At 48.9% G+C, this 21102-nt stretch overlaps 1 protein-coding gene across 1 annotated transcript in view; it reads left to right on the top strand.

Moving 5' to 3' along the window:
* The window catches only part of NRDC (nardilysin convertase), a 40835-nt gene that overhangs the window by 15435 nt on the left and 4298 nt on the right, over positions 1 to 21102 (top strand). Inside the window, exons 8-24 of the mRNA XM_068140576.1 lie at positions 1868 to 1925; positions 2850 to 2923; positions 3067 to 3136; positions 3885 to 3962; positions 5605 to 5725; positions 5805 to 5863; positions 7229 to 7283; positions 11537 to 11641; positions 12411 to 12534; positions 13030 to 13116; positions 13650 to 13769; positions 15300 to 15351; positions 16058 to 16208; positions 17210 to 17337; positions 18649 to 18811; positions 20341 to 20372; positions 20659 to 20797. Coding sequence (XP_067996677.1) covers positions 1868 to 1925; positions 2850 to 2923; positions 3067 to 3136; positions 3885 to 3962; positions 5605 to 5725; positions 5805 to 5863; positions 7229 to 7283; positions 11537 to 11641; positions 12411 to 12534; positions 13030 to 13116; positions 13650 to 13769; positions 15300 to 15351; positions 16058 to 16208; positions 17210 to 17337; positions 18649 to 18811; positions 20341 to 20372; positions 20659 to 20797 — 1616 coding nt within the window. The remainder of the gene's footprint in view (positions 1 to 1867; positions 1926 to 2849; positions 2924 to 3066; positions 3137 to 3884; positions 3963 to 5604; positions 5726 to 5804; positions 5864 to 7228; positions 7284 to 11536; positions 11642 to 12410; positions 12535 to 13029; positions 13117 to 13649; positions 13770 to 15299; positions 15352 to 16057; positions 16209 to 17209; positions 17338 to 18648; positions 18812 to 20340; positions 20373 to 20658; positions 20798 to 21102) is intronic.

The raw sequence follows: 21102 nt of genomic DNA, 5'->3' as shown, positions 1-21102 counted from the left end.
TTCCCCACCATAGCCTGAAAAATTCTTTGCAAGTGGATTGAGTTTCATGTCAGCAGACTTCTGCCCTCTGGGTTGCTGCTGCTGAGAAGACATGTCTTAGAAGTGATGCATGCAGTAGAGACCTGTGCTGGAAATAAATAGCTGTGTGTGTATCCAAGTTATGGATGTGCTTGGGGGTTTTCTTGAGTGCTCAAACTGATTGCAGTTCCCATCTGTAAAGTGGAAATGGGAATAACAGAGGTGGTAATTCTTTCCTTCTGTGCTTTTTCTTTTCTGTCTAGACTGTAAAGTGCCTGTTGAATAGTAATTTACATGGTGATGTTTCTTCTGGTGACTAGGAACATCATGTAGCTGATGGGCAGCCAGGCCAACTTTGTATTTCTGTCTGTTAATACAGAAGAAACCATGATTTTCCCCCTCCTCTTGGTTGCTGTTTAACATGTGTCTGCTCATTAAGTTTGCTGATAATACCAAAGTGGGAGGCTTGGCTGAGATGCCTGAAGGCTGTGTGGCCATTCAGTGAGACTTGGACAGACTGATAGCTGGGCAGAGAGGAAGCTAATGAGGTTCAACAAGGGTAAGTGCAGAGTCCTGCAGCTGGGAAAGAAGAATAAACTGCAGCAGTACAGGTTAGGAGGTGATCTGCTGGAGAGCAGCCCTGTGGAGAAGGATCTGGGAGTGCTGGTGGACAACAAGTTCTGCATGGGACAGCAATGTGCCCTTGTGGCCAAGAAGGCCAATGGGATCCTGGGGTTCATTAAGAGGAGTGTGTCCAGTAGATCCAGGGAGGTTCTCCTCCCCCTCTACTCTGCCCTGGTGAGACCTCACCTGGAATATTGCATCCAGTTCAGGGCTCCCCAGTTCAAGAGGGACAGGGATCTGCTGGAGAGAGTCCAATGGAGAGCTACAAGAATGATGGACTGGAGCACTGCCTGATGAGGAAAGGCTGAGAGCCCTGGGGCTGTGTAGTCTGGAGAAGATTGAGAGGGAATTTGATCAATGTCTATAAATATGAGGGCTGGGTGTCAAGAGGGAGGGGACAGGCTCTGCTCACTTGCACCCTGTGATAGGACAAGGGGCAATGGAGATAAACTACAGCACAGGAGGTTCCACCTCAACATGAGCAGAAACTTCTTCACTGTGAGGGTCACAGAGCACTGGAACAGGCTGCCCCAGAGAGGTTGTGGAGTCTCCTTCTCTGGAGACTTTCCAGCCCTGTCAGGATATGTTCTTGTGTGAGCTGTGCTAAATTCTATGGTCCTGCCCTGGCAGCGGGGGGGTTGGACTCTATGATCTCCTCAGGTCCCTTCCAAACCCTAACATCCTCTGATCCTATGATGTACAGCATCACTCGAGAGTTCAGAGCACTTGCTTAAACAAGCAGTTTCCAATTGGTCACCTGTAAAACCCTGGAACTTCTGTTCCCTGATAATTTCTTTCCTTAAAGAGGATGAGGAAAATGAATTCTTAGCAGTGCAAGACTGCACTTGGGTGTGAACATTCCTCTGTGTGTGCTCTGGACACAGTGATGGAATGAGTCTTTCAACTACTGGTGATCCAGTAGATCCTGAGGTCAGCAATTCATTTTCACACCAGATGCTGCTGGACTTTACATCCCTTTTCAATCAGCCTAAGAGTTCAGCACTAGGTACAGAACCAGAGCTGTGGCCCAAGTCCGGTGGCAATTACAAACAGGCTGAAGCCAGCAGGTTTGTAGCTTTTGATTTAGAACTTTGGAATTTTAAGATGGACTGACTGGCAGCCTCTCTGAACCAACACCTGGTGAGAAAAGATAAAAGGCCTTGTGGTGGATCTTCAGGAAATTGCATTGCTGGCTTTCTGTGTTTTCTTTCTCTCTCCTCATTAGAAACACTGGATACATTGGAAAAGTGGGTGACAGAGATCTTCTCCAAGATCCCAAATAAGTAAGAGGTTTTTGATGGATAAAGGCATTACAAAGTATGAAATGACCTATTCTCAATGATGGCTTTGAGTGGGGGGTGGGGGGAAAATCCCTTAATGGAGAAACTAAGGAAATGAGGATTTGTTCATTAACTTCCCTGTGCAGAAAGGAGGGGAATGAAAGACTGGAATTCATTTTTTTTGGCTTTCAGAAAGGCTTTGTTTATGCTTCACAATTATTCAGCCTGCAAGCTGTCTGGTGCTAACTTGCAGCAGCATTTGCTTAATCTCTGCTGATGCCTGGATTTTTATGAAAATCACTCAAACCTAGGTGGTTATTTTTGCTCTGTGTCAAAAACAATCAAGAAAGTAAATGAACATCCTATCTTAGGGTGGCAGCTGCTCAGAACTTGGCCCCTTTTGTTCACAGTTCATTCCAATGTGAATGTTGACTGACTTGAAAAGCATTTTACTTCCCCTTCATTTTCTGCTTTATGCAAGGTGTGTGTTTGTGTTGCATGGAAATGTGCTTGTGAAGCTTAATGCCATCCCAGAGATGTCCTTGTTGTTCCTCCTTCCCCACAAGGCAATCCATCAGGGTTTTGTGATCCAGGGCCAACACAGGGAGTTGTTTGCTATGCTTGTCTTTCCCTTCCCCAGTAATGAAGGCAAGCTTTTTGCTGTTACTGCCTTGGAAAGGAGGAGAGGGAGGAGTTGGTGGGGGTATCCTAGTCTTGGGCTGCTGCTCTGTGCAGGCAGAAGGCAAGTGCCAGGCTGCTTTCCAGTTTGGGCTGGGTCTGGATCCTGGCTGCTCTCCTGGAGGGCCATGTTCTGCTTGTCTGCTCTACTGCCTCTGTCAAGCCAGAGCTATGGGTGCTTTCTGGTGATTATCTCAGTGAAGCCTGAATCCTTGCCAGTAACCTCATACTCTCAATTTTGCTTTGAAGTGGTTTACCCAAACCCAGCTTTGCCCACCTGACTCAGCCATTTGACACACCAGAATTCCACAGGCTTTACAGGGGTAAGTAGAAAGTGAATGCTTTCCATGCCTTCTAAGCTGTGTGATGTGAATTCTTTGTAGAAGAGCTCTCTGTGGTTCTGAATCCTGTAACAATCCTCATCTCTGCCTAAGTCATTAACACTCATCAATGTCTTTGTGTTCAGTTGTTCCCATCAGGAAGGTTCATTCACTGAGTATCACTTGGGCACTTCCACCACAGCAACAGTATTACAGGTACAGTGGTGCTGCATTTCCTTACTGGTTCATGTACTGAGTAGTGTGGGCTTGCCACCACGTGGTGAGAAAGATAGTGATCCTGCTGCAGCTGGTTCCCCCATGGTGAATTAAAATACAGACTGACAGACCAGTGGTGAGGAGGTCACCCCTGACTGCAGGGAGGGTGAAGTGGCCCAGACCTGCAGAGCCAGTGGCTATTTAGAATCATAGCATTGTTAGGGTGGGAAGGGACCTCAAGGATCATCTAGTTCCAATCCCCTGCCATGGGCAGGGACACCTCACAGTACAGCAGGTTGCTCAGAGCCACATCCAGCCTGGCCTTGAAAACCTCCAGGGATGAGGCTTCCACCACCTCCCTGGGCAACCTGTGCCAGTGTCTCACCACCCTCACAGTGAAGAATTTCTTCCAAAGGGCTAGTCTAAATCTCCCCTCCTCTAGCCTGGATCCATTCACATCACTTTGCTTCAGCTAGGAGAGCACTTTTAAAAATGAACTGATGCAGATATGGTTCCTGTTACAAATGGAGTGGAGCTGGGGCACAGCTGATGAATGTCACTCCTCACTGACTCACATCAGTCGTTGTGTTCTCAGCTCCCACGTTTTTAGCTTATTATCCTAATGCTGCCTCCATGCAAAACTTGGCTTGAAGGAATAGGCAGTGCTTATTTTAGTCATTTCTAGTGATTGAGTTCTTTCTGTGAAATACTACTGCTGATGTTTCATCTCCTTCACATTTTCTTTTAGGGTGAAGCCTCTCCATTATATTTCCTGGTTGGTGGGACACGAAGGCAAAGGCAGTGTTCTGTCTCTTCTTAGGAAAAAGTACGTGGTTTGGGTTTTTATAAGGATAATCAATCATTGAATCATAGAATGGTCCAGGCTGGAAGGGACCTCCCAGGGTCATCCAGTCCAACCTCCCTGCAGTCAGCAGGGACATCCCCAACTAGACCAGGTTGCCCAGGGCCTCATTGAGCCTCACGTTGAATATCTCCAGGCATGGGGCCTCGACCACCTCCCTGGGCAGCCTGTTCCAGTGTTCCACCACCCTCATACTAAAGAACTTGTTCTTAATATCCTATCTACATCTACTCTTCTCCAATTTGAAGCCATTGCCCCTTGTCCTGTCACTGCAGGCCTTTGCAAACAGTCTCTCCCCATCCTTCCTGTAGCCTTCAGCTACTGGCAGGCTGCTATTAGGTCTCCCTGGAGCCTCCTCCTCTTCTCCAGATTGAACACCCCCAGCTCCCTCAGCCTGTCCTCATAGCAGAGGTGCTCCAAACCCCTTGATCATTTTCATGGCCCTCCTCTGGTCCTGCTCCATCAGGTCCATGTCCTTCCTATATTGAGTGCTCCAGACCTGGACACAGTACTCCAGGTGAGGTCTCACCAGAGCAAAGTGCTTTGCTGTGATTCAAAGAAAGGCAAACTCTCTCCTGTGTCTCTCTTTATTCTAGGTGTGTAGAAGCAGACTGGGCCTGCTTTTTTGTCACAGCATTTTTAAGTGACATTTAAATTGATGATAGACCCAACTAAGAAATAAGTTGGTTTCTGGTTTGTGATCAGCAGTATCTGTGACTGATTTTTAAGAGGTGTCCCAGAGATAACTTAGCTGTTTTTGTTTTGCTTTGTTTTTAACTGTTGTTCTTAAATTCTGTATCCTGAGATTCACCTCTTCATGTGGGAAAAGCTTTGTGTAAGCTATAAACAGGTGGAAGGCCACTGGAGTTAAGCTCTGATAATGCTAATTGCAACAAAGCTCACCTAGAGCTAAAATGGGTCATTAATAAGTGCATTTAGAACCATAGAAGAGCATTGTTAGGGTTGGAAGGGACCTCAAGGATGGGACCTCAAGGATCATATAGTTCCAACCCCCCTGCCATGGGCAGGGACACCTCACACTACATCAGGGTGCTCAGAGCCACATCCAGCCTGGCCTTAAAATGCTCCCAGGGTGAGGCTTCTACCACCTCCTTATGCAACCTATTCCAGTGTCTCACCACCCTCACGGTGAAGAATTCCTTCCTAACATCCACCTGAATCTACCCATCTCTGGTTTTGCTCCATTTCCCCTAGTCTTACCATTACCTGACACCCTAAAAAGTCCCTCCCCAGCTTTCTTGTAGGCCCTCTTCAGATATTGGAAGGCCACAATAAGGTTTCTTTGGAGCCTTCTCTTCTCCAGACTGAGTAGCCCCAACTCTCTCAGTCTGTCTCCATAGCAGAGGTGCTCCAGCCCTCTGATCATCCTTGTTGCCCTTCTCTGGACACGTTCCAGCATGTCCAGATCCTTCTTGTAATGGGGGCTCCAAAACTGGATGCAGTACTCCAGGTGGGGTCTCAGCAGAGAGGAGTATTTCCATCAACTTCCAGCTCACAGAGTCCTTCCTCCCAGAGGAACCTCCTCACTCTAACACCCCCTCCCCAGCTCAACAGCATCCAACTGCTTCTCTAACTCCATCCATAGATGCTGGGCTCTTGCATTGTATGGAGGAAATGGTGAGACTGGCTTTGAACAGAACTCCACTTACTCAATCTTCAGCATCTCTGTGACTTTGACTGATGAAGGTTACAAGCACTTCTACGAGGTATGTCTTGCTGCAAGTTGATTTTGCCTGCTGCTTGCCTGGTGTTTGGAGGAGTTAATCTGTCCCTTACTGTCTGCAGGTGGCCCACATTGTGTTTCAGTATGTGAAGATGCTGCAGAACAGAGGGCCAGATAAAAGGTAAGTGTTTGCCTCTGCATCAGCTCTTTGGAAGGTGGTCCCTTCCCCGTTGCTCTTTTTCTTGTGGCATTAATGGGGGAGCCAGCAGCAAGGCTGCTCTGAGTGGAGTGTCAGTTCCATTTGTTAACTGTTTGTGTGTGGTGGTTTTAGGCTGTACCTTTAAAAACTTTTCACAGATCCTGAACAGAAAGAGGTAAAATGTAAATCAATCTCTCTTGTTGTGCAGCCTCTTTTAGTTTGATTTATGGTGATCAGGTTTCTGACAGTAATGAGCTGAACTAGTGTGGGTGTAAGGTGCAGTTCTGCCTGTAGTTTAAACACATTTGTTGAGCCACATCTCTGGCAGTCAGGACTGCAGTGTTCTGAGCTTAGTCTTCAGGTTAATTTTGTATCAAGTTTTTACTCCTTGGAGCTAAGTATTCCTTGCTGGGAAACAGCAGGGAGAGATTTATTGAAGTTCAGCAAGGGCAAGTGTAGAGTCTTGCACCTGGGAAAGAACAACCCCATGGAGCGGTGTAGGTTGGGGACTGACCTGCTGGAGGGGAAAAGGACCTGAGGGTCCTAGTGGATGGGAGGTTGACCATGAGCCAACAACGTGCTCTTGTGGCCAGGAAGGCCAATGGCATTCTGGGCTATGGTTAGCAGGTCAAGAGGTTCTCCTCCCTCTTTACTCTGCTCTGGTGAGGCTGTATCTGGAGTATTGTGTTCAGTTCTGGGCCCCTCAGTTCAGGAAGGACCTCAGGGAACTGCTTGAAAGAGTCTAGCATGGAGCCACAGAAATTGTTAATGGAGAGGAACATCTTCCTTATGAGGAGAGCCTGAGGGAGCTGAGGGCTCTTAGCTTGGAGAGTAGGAGCCTGAGGGGTGACCTCATTCATGTTGATAAAGATGTGCAGGGTGAGTGCCAAGAGGCTGGAGCCAGGCTCTGCTGGGTGATGCCCAATGACAGCACAAGGGGCAATGGTGGAAGTTGAGGCAGAGGAAATTCCATGGAAATAGGAGGAAAAATTTTTGTGCTGTGAGGGTGACAGAACAGTGGAACAGGCTGCCCAGGGGAGATTGTGGAGTCTCCCTCTCTGGAGATACTCAACACCTGCCTGGATGAGTTGCTGTGTGATCTGCTCTAGGTGATCCTGTTCTGGCCGGAGGTTGGACTGGATGATCTCTTCAGGTCCCTTCCAGCCCCTGACATTCTGTGGTTCTCTGTCAGTTAAGAAGATGGAAGGGCAGTGTATATAATGCTGGCCTCTGTGTCCTGTACCTGAATGAGTCACTGAGCTCCCCATTGATGCCTTTCAGAATCTTCATGAATGTTATGGAATAATGAAGGAAATGCACTTTTATTCTCTTCTCCCTGCTTTACAGGATATGGGAAGAAATCCAGAAGATTGAGGATAATGAATTTCACTACCAGGAACAGGTATTCAGCCACTCTTTTGTGTTGATTATAGGTAAACTGTGTAAAGGCTTTAGGTTGGAAAGCACCTTAGAGATAATCTACTCCAACCTCTCTGATGGACAGGGACTCCTCACACCAGACCAGGTTGCTCAGGGCCTCATCCAGCCTAGCCTTGAATGGCTTGGTGCAGTGTGGCTGGAGAGCTGCCTGAAAGGAAGGGACCTGAGGGTTCTAAAGGACAAGCAACTGAATAGGAGCCAGCAGTGTGTTCAGGTGGCCGAGAAAGCCAAAGGCATCCTGGCTGGGATTAGAAATGCTGTGTCCAGCAGGAGCAGGGAGGGGATTGTCCCCTTGTGCTCAGCTCTGGGGAGGCCACACCTTGAGTGTTGTGTCCAGTTTTGGGCACCTCAATCCAAGAGAGATGTGGAGGTGCTGGAGGCAGTGCAGGGGAGGGCAAGGAAGCTGGGGAAGGGCCTGGAGAATAAATCTGATGAAGAGAAACTGAAGGAGCTGGGGATGGTTAGTTTGAAAAAGAAGAGGCTGAGGGGAGACCTCATGGCTCCCTACAACTACCTGAAAGGAGGTTGTGGAGAGGCTGGTGCTGGTCTCTTCTCACAGGTCATTAGTGATAAACAAGAGGGAATGGCTTCAACCTATGACTGGGGAGGTTTAGACTGCACAGTAGGAAGATTTTTTTTTTCCTGGCAAGAGTGGTCAGGCATTGGAATGTGCTGCCCAGGGAGGTGGTGGAGTCACCAACCCTGGATGTGTTTAAAGGTGGTTTGGATGTGGTGCTTGGGCTATGGTTTAGGGGTGAGCCTTGTAGAGTAGGGTTCTGGGTTGGACTTGGTGATCCTGAGGGTCTTTTCCAACCTGAATGTTTCTGTGGTTCTGTGACCTCCAGGGAGGGAGAAGGTCTTTTGCCAGTACTTGTGTGCACCCAGGTGATGTGAAAGCAAACCTCCTAGGAGTATTAGCTGATGATTTGAATTCACTTTTATTTTGCTAGCCTTAGAACAAGGCTGACAAATCTGTTTGTCATACTCTGAACTTTCACTGTGTTTAATCACTTGTCCTCTGTGAGTGTGTCTCTCTCTCTCCTCCCTGCCCTCCTCTTTTCAGTTCTGAAACACATTTTCAAAGTTCCATTCAAGCAGAAACAGATTTTGCACTTCATGAGGCTGTATTTTGCTGAAAAGAATTGTATTTCAGGCAGAGTAATGGAGTGACTTGGACAGAATACAACAGGAGCTTTTTCATTGCCTAGTAGGTAGAGAATCATGGGGCTCTGTGCCCATTAGTGGTGCAGATTGGAGCCTTCCAGTAGTTTTTGCTTGATTTCACTTTTTTTCAAGTGTTCTAGCACTGCTCATTTAGGGGAATGGAAAAGCACTGCTGGGTGAGCTGTGTGGCTTGCTGCTGGTGCCCTGGAGTGAAAGGGGGGGGGGGGGGGGGAAAGGAGATGTTGGATCACAGGATGTTAGGGGTTGGAAGGAGCCTATGGAGATCTTCAATTCAAACCCCCCTGCCAGAGCATAGAATGTAGCACAGGTTGCACAGGAATGCATCCAGACAGGGCTTGAAAGTCTCCAGAGAAGGAGACTGCACAACCTCTCTGGGCAGCCTGTTCCAGTGCTCTGGGACCCCCACAGTGAAGAAGTTCCTCCTCATGTTGAGGTTGAATCTTCTGTGCTGTAGTTTACATCCATTGCCCCTTGTCCTATCCCAGGGTGCAAGTGAGCAGAGGCTGTCCCCTCCCTCCTGACCCCCAGCCCTCAGGTATTTATAGACATTTATTGAATCCCCTCTTAGTCTTCTCTTCTCCAGACTACACAGCTGCAGGGCTCTCAGCCTCTCCTCATCAGGCAGTGCTCCAGTCCCTTCAGCATCTTTGTAGCCCTCCCTTGGACTCTCTCAAGTAGATTCCTGTCCCTCTTGAACTGGGGAGCCCAGAACTGGATGGAGTATTCCAGGTGGGGCCTCACTAGGGCAGAGTAGAGGGGAAGCAGAACCTCCCTGGATCTGCGCTTGGAAGTGGAGGGATTTTTCTTCCCAGATGCTCTTAAGACCTGCCAGTCTGCTGTGAGCATCAAGATGTTAGAAATGTCATTTTTAGTAATCCTTGCATCTGTAGCTCTGCCTTCAAAATAGCATATGGAGGATCTGGAGTGTTTTGAGTGGCCTTTGAATAACAGAAGTGATCGTGGCAAGTGCTGCAGGGAGCAGGAACTGCTGCCAGCAGACCCCAGTGTGAGATGGGAGCGGTAGATTCCTTTGGTATGAAGTTCATCCTGATGGACAGGTGCCTTCTAACATGGCATGTGGTGGGGTTTTTAGTGGAGCACAGCTGCTACAAAATTACCACAGACTGTCTTCTCCTAGCCAAAGCTTTCCTCAGAACAGTGGAGAAGAGCTATGACTCCATGAAGGCAGGCTGCTGGATGCAGCAGGAGTTGAGGATCTGTTGCCCTGCGTACAATTGTTACATTCTGTCTTCAGGCCCAGCAGAGTTGTCCAGGTTGACTTTTTCATCAAAATTAAGCTATTTAATCCTGAAAGGGTCTTTTAAGTCTTCCTGGTTCTTTTAGTCCTCTCAGACAGAGTTTTCTGTCCCCCAGAACCCTACCTGCTCTGACAGGCTCCGCAGCTGGCAGCATCAGGTTGGGGCAGAGCAGAAAACACCTGAGTTCCCTTGGGGAAATCCCTGCTCTTGACAGCCCTGGCTGCTTGGCCAGTTGATTGTGAGTTGTCATGAAGAGAATAGAATAGAATAAACCAGGTTGGAAGAGACCTTCAAGATCATCGTGTCCAACCTATCATCTAACACCACCTAATCAACTAACTCATGTAACCAAGCACCCTATCAAGTCTCCTCCTGAACACCTCTAGTGACGGCGACTCCACCACCTCCCTGGGCAGCACATTCCAATGGGCAGTCACTCTCTGTGTAGAACTTCCTCCTAACCTCCAGGCTAAGATTACAGACATTTAACTTGCAGAGCAAGGATCTGAGAGGTGTGTGTGTGTGCTTTGGTGACAGGGTTGTGCATCTTAGGGACAGGCAAAGGACTTGGTTGTGGCGTGCTGGGCTTCTGGTGGATGGAAGGAGCTGGTATGTGGCCACCCTAACATGGTCACGGAGGCATATGTTTGGATAAGCAGTTAGGTGCTTCCAGGAGTGGTTTCATGTTTCCTCTGATATGCAGTGTCTTTAGAAAGTCTTGTAAACATTGTGTAAAACATGAGCAAGATGCAGATGCACCAGGCTGGCCTCTTCTCAGGCAAACTGATCTGTATGGCTCAAAAAGCACTTAGCCAATAGCTCTCCACTAGGCAGTCCTAAACAGTTAAAAGGCAACCCCTACAGAATCACAGAATCAACCAGGTTGGAAGGGATCTCCAAGATCATCACATCCAACCAATCACCCAACCCTAACTAGACCATGGCACTAAGTGCCTCATCCAGGCTTTTCTTAAACACCTCCAGGGACATCAACCCCACCAGCTCCCTGGGCAGCCCATTCCAATGGCCAGTCTCTCTTTCTGTGAAGAACTTCTTGCTAAGGTCAAGCCTAAGCTTCCCCCTGCACAGCTTGAGACTGAGTCCTCTTGTTCTGGTGCTGGCTGCCTGGGAGAAGAGACCAACCCCTACCTGGCTACAACTTCCCTTCAGGTAGTTGTAGACAGCCATAAGGTCTCCCCTGAGCCTCCTCTTCTCCAGGCTAAACACCCCCAGGTCCCTCAGCCTCTCCTCACAGGGCTGTGCTCCAGACCCCTCCTCAGCCTTTTTTCCCTTCTCTGGGCATGTTCCAGCAACTTGTATGTCCAAGTAGGAGGAGCTCTTCCTGTACATCTTGGCAGAAAATTTGGGTCAGGAGCAGAATCAGAGGTGCTCCTGTAGCAGCAGCAGTTCTTCAGCTTGCTCTTTCCAGCTTCCATATCACTTTAAACCTTGCATGGTGTGACTCTGCTGGTGTTCCCTGGGGCCAAGGAGTGCATTCCACTGGGTCTTTAACCTCGTAGGTGTAATGACAGCAAGTGTGTGCTCAAGGCCCTTTCTTCTGTAAAGCTGATGTCTGATACTTGGGGATTCTCAGAGGAGTCCTGACCATTAAGTATGCTTATGAAACCCATTTAAGTTTAATAACAAAAACTGAAGGCTGTAACAAGCAGAGTGTGCAACTCATGCTCAACAAACCTGGCCAGCCAGGCTCTTCTCAGATGTGTTGTGTTTGGTGGTGATGTGAAAATTAGCTTTACCTATTTGCCTACAGACAGATCCAGTTGACTATGTGGAAAGTCTTTGTGAGAACATGCAGCTGTTTCAGAAGGAGGACTTTCTGACAGGAGACCAGCTCTTGTTTGAATACAAGCCTGAGGTAAATGTTCTTGGAACTCTTGAGTACATGTTTGGATGTAGAGAAGACCCAGGCATCCTATATGATGTAGGCATGATGTTAAGCATCATACAGGGTTTGTGTTAATTAAGTCACTCTCTTCTCATGCTGTGGTGGGTTGAAATTTCCCCTCCCCAACATTAAATTTGCCTGACCAGCTCAGTTGGAAGCAAATGAAGGCTGTATTTACAAGCAAAACTGCACTCTACAATGGAAAGCAATGAATGTGTACAACCATACAGGATTTACACTAGTTACAGATAGTTACAATTGACAGACAGCACAAGAACCCCCCTGGCCAAAGACCAGGGGAAGCTACTAGCTTCTTCCTCTCTGCTCCCCCTTATCCCCCTGTACAGAAGGGAAAAGAGACAGGAGCAGAGGAATGTTAGACTTAACAGAAACAGTGCAGCCAAGATCAAGCAGAAGCAAGTTAGTATCCCTCCCAGAGCGAAGAAGCAAGAAGAGAGATTGTTTTGGTACAACCAGTCTTAGTCCTTTATCTCTCCACTGGGATTGTTTAGAATTATCTTTATTTTCCTTTTCATGCCCAGTAGTGATTTATTTACATTTTTACTACTATCTGTTGGAGATCTGTGAACAATGTTAAAGGCATAGCCTAAAGCTGCCACACGTGCTCAGAAAGCAAATCTCCTCTTTTTGTAGACTCTTTGTGTCTTGTTCTTCATGTGATCAGAGCAAGAAGTGTGCCAGACTTGTACTGAACTGAAATACTGTCTTGACCTTGTAGATCATTGCTGATGCCCTTAACCAGCTCAGTCCTCAGAGAGCCAACCTGGTTTTGCTGTCTGCTGCCAACGAAGGCCAATGCCAGCTGAAGGAGAGGTGGTTTGGAACGCAGTACAGCGTGGAAGGTAAACAGCAGCAGCAACTTGGAGAACTCTGGGTCCTGCTTTAGAGAGAGTAAAAGGTGACAACACTAAACAGTACCATATGGAAGAAGGGCAATGAGCCCTCAGTGCTTTACTGCCCTGTCAGCACTCAGATGTTGTCCTTTGTTTGCTATCAGTTGATTCCCACTCTCTAATCGAGTGTGGTTTTAGGACGTGGGGATCCCAGCCAGCCCTCATCTTGGCTGCCATTCAAGCCTTGGACAGGCAGAAGAACACAGACAGTGAAGGCCAGGGCATGTTGGGAGCTGGATTACTATGCAGGCAGGCTTGATTTACTTTGTAATAGAACTGCTCCAGTCCTGCTCCAGGGGAGTGTTTGGGAAAGGATTTAGCAGTCACAATGACCAAGGTGATGTAGATCTTCATGGAGACAGCTGGAAGATGAGAGGAGTGGCCTAGGAAAGGGGGTAGCATCACCTGCCTGCTGGACTAAATGTGTTTTATGGTTCTTAATAGATATTGACAAGTACTGGAGTGATTTGTGGGCCAGTGACTTCGAGTTAAATCAGGATTTGCACCTTCCAGAAGAAAACAAATACATAGGTAAGGCACTTGAGCATGGATGAAATGTTCCAGTCATTCACTTGATCATTTTCTGTGGTGTAGAAGCAAGCTTAATTTTTGTCTGAACATCAGCCTGCTTTTGCACCCTGAAGATTAAACCAAAACACCCCTCAACAAACAAAACCCCCTCTGTTCATTTGACTTTTAGTTAATGTTCTTTTATTTATGAGCTTGGGAACTGTTTGGTTTGGGGTTTTGAGGTGTAAAAGTGCAGCTCACATAGCCATAGCAGGCCTCAGTCAGAGTTACTACAGAGCTCCAGGCACTCTAGAAGAGCAATTTTTATTTGCTTGATCCTGCTGGGTTTGCAGACATCTAAATACCATCTGGCTTTGTTGCCCAAACAAATGGGAAGAAAGCATTATTGCCTTATCATCTGGCAAACTGGGAGAGGGAAAGTGTGTGGTGGTGGTGGTGATTTGGAAGGCCTCCATGAATGTAGCCTGGCTGTAGCTGTAAAGCCTGCTAACTTTTTGCTTGTGTGTTGTTTGTTGTTGTCTTGTTTTTTATAGCCACTGACTTTGCTTTGAAAGTTGCTGACTGCCCTGAAACAGAATACCCAGTCAAAACAGTCAGCACCCAACAGGGCTGCCTCTGGTACAGGAAGGATGATAAATTCAAAATCCCCAAAGGTAAATGCCTGAGGGCCTGTGAAGAACAGGGCGTTCCCTCTGCTTTGTGTGAAGGCAAATAACCCTGGAGGGGAGGAGGGTGCTGCAGAGGGACCTGGCCAGGCTGGGTCAATGGCCTGAGGCCAATGGTACAAGATTCAACAAGGCCAAGTGCTGGGTCCTGCAGTCTGGCTACAATAACCTCATGCAGGCCACAGGCTGGGGATGAGTGGCTGGAGAGCAGCCTGGCAGAGAGGGACCTGGCAGTGCTGGGTCACAGCAGCTGGACATGAGCCAGCAATGTGCCCAGGGGGCATGGAAGGCCAATGGCAACTTGACCTGGATCAGGAACAGTGTGGCCAGCAGGACTAGGGATGGAATTCTGCCCTGTGCTCAGCACTGCTGAGGCCTCACCTCGAGCACTGTCTGCAGCTCTGGGCCCCTCACTTCAGAAAGGATATTGAGGTGCTGGAGCAGGTCCAGAGGAGAGCAACCAAACTGGGGAAGGGACTGGAGGGAAAGTCTGATGAGGAGAGGCTGAGGGTGCTGGGGGTGTTCAGCCTGGAGAAGAGGAGACGCAGAGGGGACCTTATCACTCTCTACAACTACCTCAAAGGAAGTTGCAGTCAGGTGGGGGTCAGGCTCTTCTCCCAGGCAACTTGTGACAGGACAAGAGGGCATGGCCTGAGGCTGTGCCAGGAGAGGTTTAGGTCGGATATTAGGCAGCACTTCCTGACAGAAAGGCTGATTAGGCACTGGGATGGACTGCCCAGGGAGGTGGTGGAGTCACCATCACTGGAGGTCATTAAGAAAAGCTTGGATCTGGCCACTTGGTGGCCTGGTTTAGCTGCTGTGGTGGTGTTAGGTCCTAGGCTGGACTTGATGATCTCAGAGGTCTTTTGCAGCCTCAGTAATTCTGTGATTCTGTGAACCCCTGACAGTGCTCTCCATTTAAACACCGTGTTTGCTGTCAGCTCTTTCCCATTCCTTTTGGTATGCTTGTCAGCTGCAGCAAAAAAAGCAGTTCAACTACCTCTCAGCAAAGAAAACCTACCTCAGGTTCAAAAGTGGAATCCCTGGGATTTGCTGACTGCTGGACTGTGGGCAGGCAGAGTCCAACACTGAGACAAGGGCTTGAGGACCAAGGAACACATTAACTAGTAGTGACTGCAAACAGAGAGAATGATCTGAGACTAATGTGGGGAAAACATTGCTGCTTTTGAGCAGATTGCCACATTTTTAGTGTCTGTTAAACACATGTCCTGTGGAGTGTGTGTTTGTGTTAGCCACACCTCCTGAGTTAGTACTCTGCAAAGCACAGCTTTGTGCTGTCTCCCGTTTGGGAAATGTGAAGGGAAGGCTTGGGAGCGAGAGGGAGATGTGTGATGGTGACTTAACGTCAGCAAGAATCTGTTCTCAAGCTGAATAACCTTTTTGGTTAGACTCAGACTGTGACCAAAGAACAGCCTGATGGAAATCCATTTGATGAGTTCAGAGGCTGTCCCTTTTGATACAGTTGCTCACTGGAGTTTCCTTTCCCCCCCACCCCAGGTTACGTTCGATTCCATCTGATCTCGCCGCTGATCCAGCAGTCTGCAGAGAAGTGAGGATTGTGTTACTGCTGCTTGCCTTGCAGAGTCACTCATTTACCCCATGCCTAGAGAGGAACCATGGAGAGAGAGGAATTTAAAGCCAGAACAGAAGAAGGCCTCCTTTTCTCATGTTCTTAGTTTTGCTCCTGGGTTTATTTGTGGTTGTGTAGGGTGGTTCTGCAGCAGGTCCTTACTGGAGCACACAGCTGCTTGGAGTGATTGGCCATTGGGATGGGCTGCCCAGGGAGGTGGTGGAGTCACCATCCCTGGAAGTGTTTAAAAACAGCCTGGATAAGGCACTTGGTGCCGTGGTTTAGTTGATTAGATGGTGCTGGGTGGTAGGTTGGACTTGATGCTCTCTGAGGTCTTTTCCACCCTGGTTAATTCTGTATTCTTCTGTATTAATCAGTGTGTTGAGTATTAGCACATTACCAGGTGCATTCCTACCTTGAAGAAACCTTAAGTTGTGGGAAGCTCAAATCTGATTCATTGCTAAGGATATTTGAATGGCCAAAGAATGCTGAAGTAGTGTCAGGAGCAAAAGGAAACTTCCTCTCTGCCTTCTCAGGCTTATTGGCAGGTTCTTTCTGAGTCTGGTTGTGGTCAAGTATTAATTTCTGCTGGAGAACTTAAGTGTGAAGCACTGAGCATATTGGGGTTTGGTGTTTAACTTTATTTCACGCTGCTTGTCTCACTCTGCCCTTTTCCCCCCTCCAGCATAGTTTTGTTTGATACGTTTGTAAACATCCTGTCCCACAACCTGGGTGAGCCAGCCTACGAGGCAGACGTGGCTCAGCTGGAGTACAAGCTGGTGGCTGGGGAGCACGGCTTGGTCATAAGAGTGAAAGGATTCAACCACAAACTACCTGTAAGTGCTGCTGAGCAGCTCTGCCTGTGCTGCTCCTCACCTCAGGAGCCTGTGCTCCTGGCACTGGAGCCTGGCTGGCTTTTGAGATGGGCTACTGAAAACTGGAGGAGAGGGGAATGCAGCAGATGCTTTCTGCTGTGCTGACTGTATAAAGAGGTGGTTTGTTAACTCTCACAAGCTCCAGTGACTGACCTTAAGCTGACTTAAGAGAAATCTTCCTCTAATTAATAACTGTATCTCCACTAAGGCTTCAACTGCTGTTCCTTGAAAGGAGCTGTGTGTCTCCCACGGAGTGTTAGAGCCTCTCCATCTACAAGCCAAGGCTATTTAGAGCCACAAGGATGGTCAGGGGACTTAAGCATCTCCCCTGTAAAGAGAGACTGAGAGACCTGGGGCTGTTTAGTCTGGAGAAGAATCTGATCAATGTCTATCAATATCTGAGGGGTGGGTGTCAGCTGGAGGGGGCCAAGCTCTTTTCAGTGGTGTGCAGTAGTAAGACAAGGAACAATGGATACAAACTTGAACACAGAAGGTTTCACCTCAACATGAGAAACTTCTTCCCAGTGAGGGTGACAGAGCCCTGGAGCAGGCTGCCCAGAGTGGTTTTGGAGTCTCCTTCTCTGGAGACTGTCCAAACCCACCTGGATGCATCCTTGTGCAGCCTGCCCTGGGTGATCCTGCTTTGGCAGGGGGGTGGGACTCGATCTCTGGAGCTCCCTTCCAACCTCTAACATTCTGTGATCTGCACACTGTCTGGAGAAGTGTCTGGAAAGGGGTTTGGTCACAACTTGACTTTGGAGGTACAGCTTCTGAATATACTTGGGGTGTAGTTTTCCTTTGTTGGGCTGCTAAGAGCTGACTTTCTGAGCACTGGGTGTGTCTCTGATGTTAACCAAGCAATGATGGTATTTGTTATTATTACATTAGCACTAACTTTGAATTGTCTCTTAACAAACAAACCCACACCAAAACCTCTTGACTTAAAACTGTTTCTTTTACAGCTTCTATTTCAGCTCATCATTGATTACTTGTCTGACTTCAGCTTTACTCCAGCAGTTTTTGAAATGATAACAGAGCAGCTGAAGAAAACTTACTTCAACATCCTCATCAAACCTGAGACTCTGTCCAAGTAAGTTTTGGGGGAGGGCAAAAAGTGACTGCAGAGTGAGTGCTGAGCTTCAGCTGCAGAGCTCAGGAACTGCTGCTCTGTGCTGGTAGAGACTTGTTCCAGAGTTTGTTTGTAGCTTAGCTCAAGCAGCTCTGCAACCAGCACATCAGGTGTGTGGATTAGATTGGACATGGGAGATGGACAGAGTCTAGTTGGAGGCCTGTATCTAGTGCAGTCCCTCAGGGGTCAATACTGGGACCAGTTCTGTTCAATATATTCATCAGTGACCTGGATGAGGGCACAGAGGGCACTGCCAGCAGGTTTGCTGATGACACCAAACTGGGAGGAGTGGCTGACACAGGAGGGTTGTGCTGCCATTCAGCCAGACTTAGGCTGGAGAGCTGCGCAGAGAGAAACTGAATGAAATTCAACAAGGGCAAGTGTAGAGTCTTGCATGTGTGAAAGAGCAACCCCATGGAGCAAGATAGGTTGGGGACTGACCTGCTGGAGAGCAGTGAAGGGGAATGACCTGGGGGTCCTAGTGGATGGGAGGTTGACCACGAGCCAGCAATGTGCTCTTGTGGCCAAGAAGGTCAATACCATTCTGGGGTGGATTAGAAGGGCTGTGGTTAGTAGGTCAGAGAGGTTCTCCTCCCCTTCTGCTCTGGTGAAGCTCCATCTGGAGTATTGTGTCCAGTTCTGGGCCCCTCAGTTCAGGGAGGATCTCAGAAAACTGCTTGAAAGGGTCCAGTGCAGAGCCATGAAAATAATGGAGGCAGTGGAACATCTTCCTTATGAGAAGAGCCTGAGGGAGCTGAGGGCTCTTTAGCTTAGAGAGGAGGAGGCTGACCTCATTCATGGTTATCAGGATGTGCAGGGTGAGTGCCAAGAGGCTGGAGCCAGGCTCTGCTCAGTGATGCTCAACAACAGCACAAGGGGCAATGGTGGAAGTTGAGGCAGAGGAAGTTCCATGGAAACAGGAGGAAGATTTTTTTCCCCTGTTAGGGTGACAGAACACTGGAACAGGCTGCCCAGGGGGGCTGTCTCCTCCTCTAGAGATATTCAGAACCCACCTGGATGTGCTCCTGTGTGATCTGCTCTGGCAGGGGGTTTGGACTGGATGATCTTTGGAAGTCTTCCAGCCCCTAACATTCTGTGATTCTGAAGCAACCTGTAGTCAACAGCAGATGTGGAGGGAGGGCAGAGTTAGCCCACAGCAATGCTCCTGGGGACCATCTCCCTGTCCCCAGTATGACCCTGAGTCAGAAATGGGATCTCTTCCTTTAAAAGCAGTTGATGGGCTGTGGTTGTGCTTTGCCTCTTGCGTGGCAGGGATGTGCGCCTGCTGATCCTGGAGCACGGCAGGTGGTCCATGACAGACAAATACCAGGCCCTGCTGAAAGGCCTCTCCGTGGAGTCGCTGGCCTCCTTCGTCAAGGCGTTCAAGTCACAGCTCTTCGTAGAGGGTCTGGTGCAAGGAAACTTCACCAGCAGGGTAAGTGCAGCTGCAGCACTCCAGAGGCCTGGAGCCCCTCTCCTCTGAGGACAGACTGAGGGAGTTGGGGCTGTTCAGTCTGGAGAAGAGAAGGCTCCGAGGTGACCTAATTGTGGCCTTCCAGTATCTGAAGGGGGCTACAAGAAAGCTGGGGAGGGACTTTTTAGGGTGTCAGGGAGTGACAGGACTGGGGAAAATAAACAAAACTAGAAATGGGTAGATTCAGACTGGATGTTAGGAAGAAGTTCTTCCACGTGAGGGTGGTGAGACACTGGCACAGGTTGCCCAGGGAGGTGGTGGAAGCCTCATCCCTGGAGGTTTTCAAGGCCAGGCTGGATGTGGCTGTGAGCAACCTGCTGTAGTGTGAGGTGTCCCTGCCCATGGCAGGGGGTTGGAACTGGATGATCCTTGAGGGCCCTTCCAACCCTGACAATTCTGTGATGTGATTCTTCAGATGTGCTTGAACTTGATTGCCAGAACTCCCAACGCTCACCTGGAGGCTTCACCTCTTAACAGCTCAGCACTGCTGGTCCGGAGAAGCCTCTGGGCACTCCATGGGTGCCAGTGTGAGCAGAAGTTTCCAGGAGTTTAGATTTAAGCTGCAGAGTGGGACATGCATAGTAGAAATCCACCTGTGGGCTGCTTCCCCAGCTGGCACTGGTTTTGTGGTGTTTGCTGTGTTGCTGTATTTGATAATGAGACATTGCCACAGCTGTGCCCACACTGGGAAGCTCCCCTCCCAGTGCAGCTAACCTGGAAACTGGACTGCTTGCATGGTTTGATCAAACCTTCCTGAGGGCCAATCATCCTCAGTCCTGTCAAACACCTGCAGTGTTCATCAGACAACTGTGCTGGGACCGGGTCACACCTAACTCCTGTTGGGCTTTTGAAAAGAGGCTTAGCTCCATGTACCCAGTGCCATGGAGTGCCTGTGTGGGGCATGGGAGAGAAACCTTCTGCAATGAGGGCTTGTGCCAGGATGTTTGTCTTAGGCAGTGGTTTGTCCTTAAACTCTTTAAATCCTCCAAAAGAAAAGGTGCAGAGTAGTGTAATGTCAGCTGTGGAAGAGCACCTGAGGATCTTCACTCAAAATGCACCTCTGACCTAAGCTCCTTTTGCAGTGTGGCACACACCCCCCTCCAACTCCCACATCAGTTTTACTGTGTTCCTTCCTCACATTTCTTCCACTGAAGCCCAAGAAATTCCTTCCCTGAGCTCCAAGTTCTTGCCCAAGAAGGGCCACACCTCATGCTGTGTCCGCCCTGTGTTGTTGTGGTGTCTGATGCTGTTTCTCTGTGTGCTCCTGCTGGAGCAGCTGCAGTGCAAGAAACTGCCTGGAGCTTGTTTTGCTTTGCAGTGCGGTGCAGAGGTGTCCCAGGGAGTGGAACAGGGCAAGGGGGCAGGGATCTGTGTGGGTGAGAGCTCAGCTGGGCCCTGCTGGGGTCACTTTCTCCAGCAGGACACTGGGTGCAGGCAGTGAGCTGGGGTAATAATTCCCTTACAAATAAAGCTCCTTTGTGCTTTCCTAGGAAGCCAAGGATTTTCTCAAGTGTGTCATTGGGTGAGTATCTCTTGGCTCTTGCATGGTTCATGATGTGGAACTACCAAGGTAAGATCCGTTTCTGGAGAAGTGGGCCAGGCTGGGAGCAATTCAGAAGTTCCCTTCACCCCTCCTGGGTGTTTGTGGGAGGTGGCCACTCCTCGTGGCAGTTCAAGCAGGACAGTGCTGGGCTTTAGGGAATGGGGAGGGAAAGGTCAGACCAAGGGCATCACAGCCTAGGCCTGTTACTGGTTTTGGCTAAGATGTGAGCAAGGGTTTGATGCTTTGCTGTTTGTGCTCCCTTCAGAAAGCTCCAGTTTGCTCCCCTGGCCCATCCCTGCCCTGTTCAGTTCCGGGTGGTGGACTTGCCAAGCACACACCTGCTCTGCAAGGTGAAAACGCTCAACAGAGGCGATGCCAACTCGGAGGTGACCGTCTACTACCAGGTACCAGCAGCTCTTTGGGCCTGCTCCCTCTGCTGCTGCCCCAGCACTGAGAGCATTCCCTGGACAGGAGTGTTAAGAGTGCACCAAAGCCTCCTGTGAGTGCATGCCCTTGGCCTAAGAGGCCAAACCCAGCTGGGCTCTCACAGCTCTGTGGTTCCTTGAAACTGGCACCTTCCCCTCCCTGCCTGTGCTAGACCTGGGTTGGTGATTTTCTGGTGTCCTTACCACTGATGTCATGATCCTGGGCTCAGCCCTCTCTCCTGAAGGCCATTATTGAGGCCTCTGCAGAAACCAAGAACTTCCCA

The sequence above is a fragment of the Melanerpes formicivorus genome, unplaced genomic scaffold (genome assembly GCF_026170545.1).
Source record: "Melanerpes formicivorus ecotype bairdi unplaced genomic scaffold, bMelFor1.0.p_v2 SCAF_7, whole genome shotgun sequence".
Classification (NCBI taxonomy): domain Eukaryota; kingdom Metazoa; phylum Chordata; class Aves; order Piciformes; family Picidae; genus Melanerpes; species Melanerpes formicivorus.
Note: the sequence above shows the minus strand (reverse complement) of the source record. Positions and strands in the feature narration are given on the sequence as shown.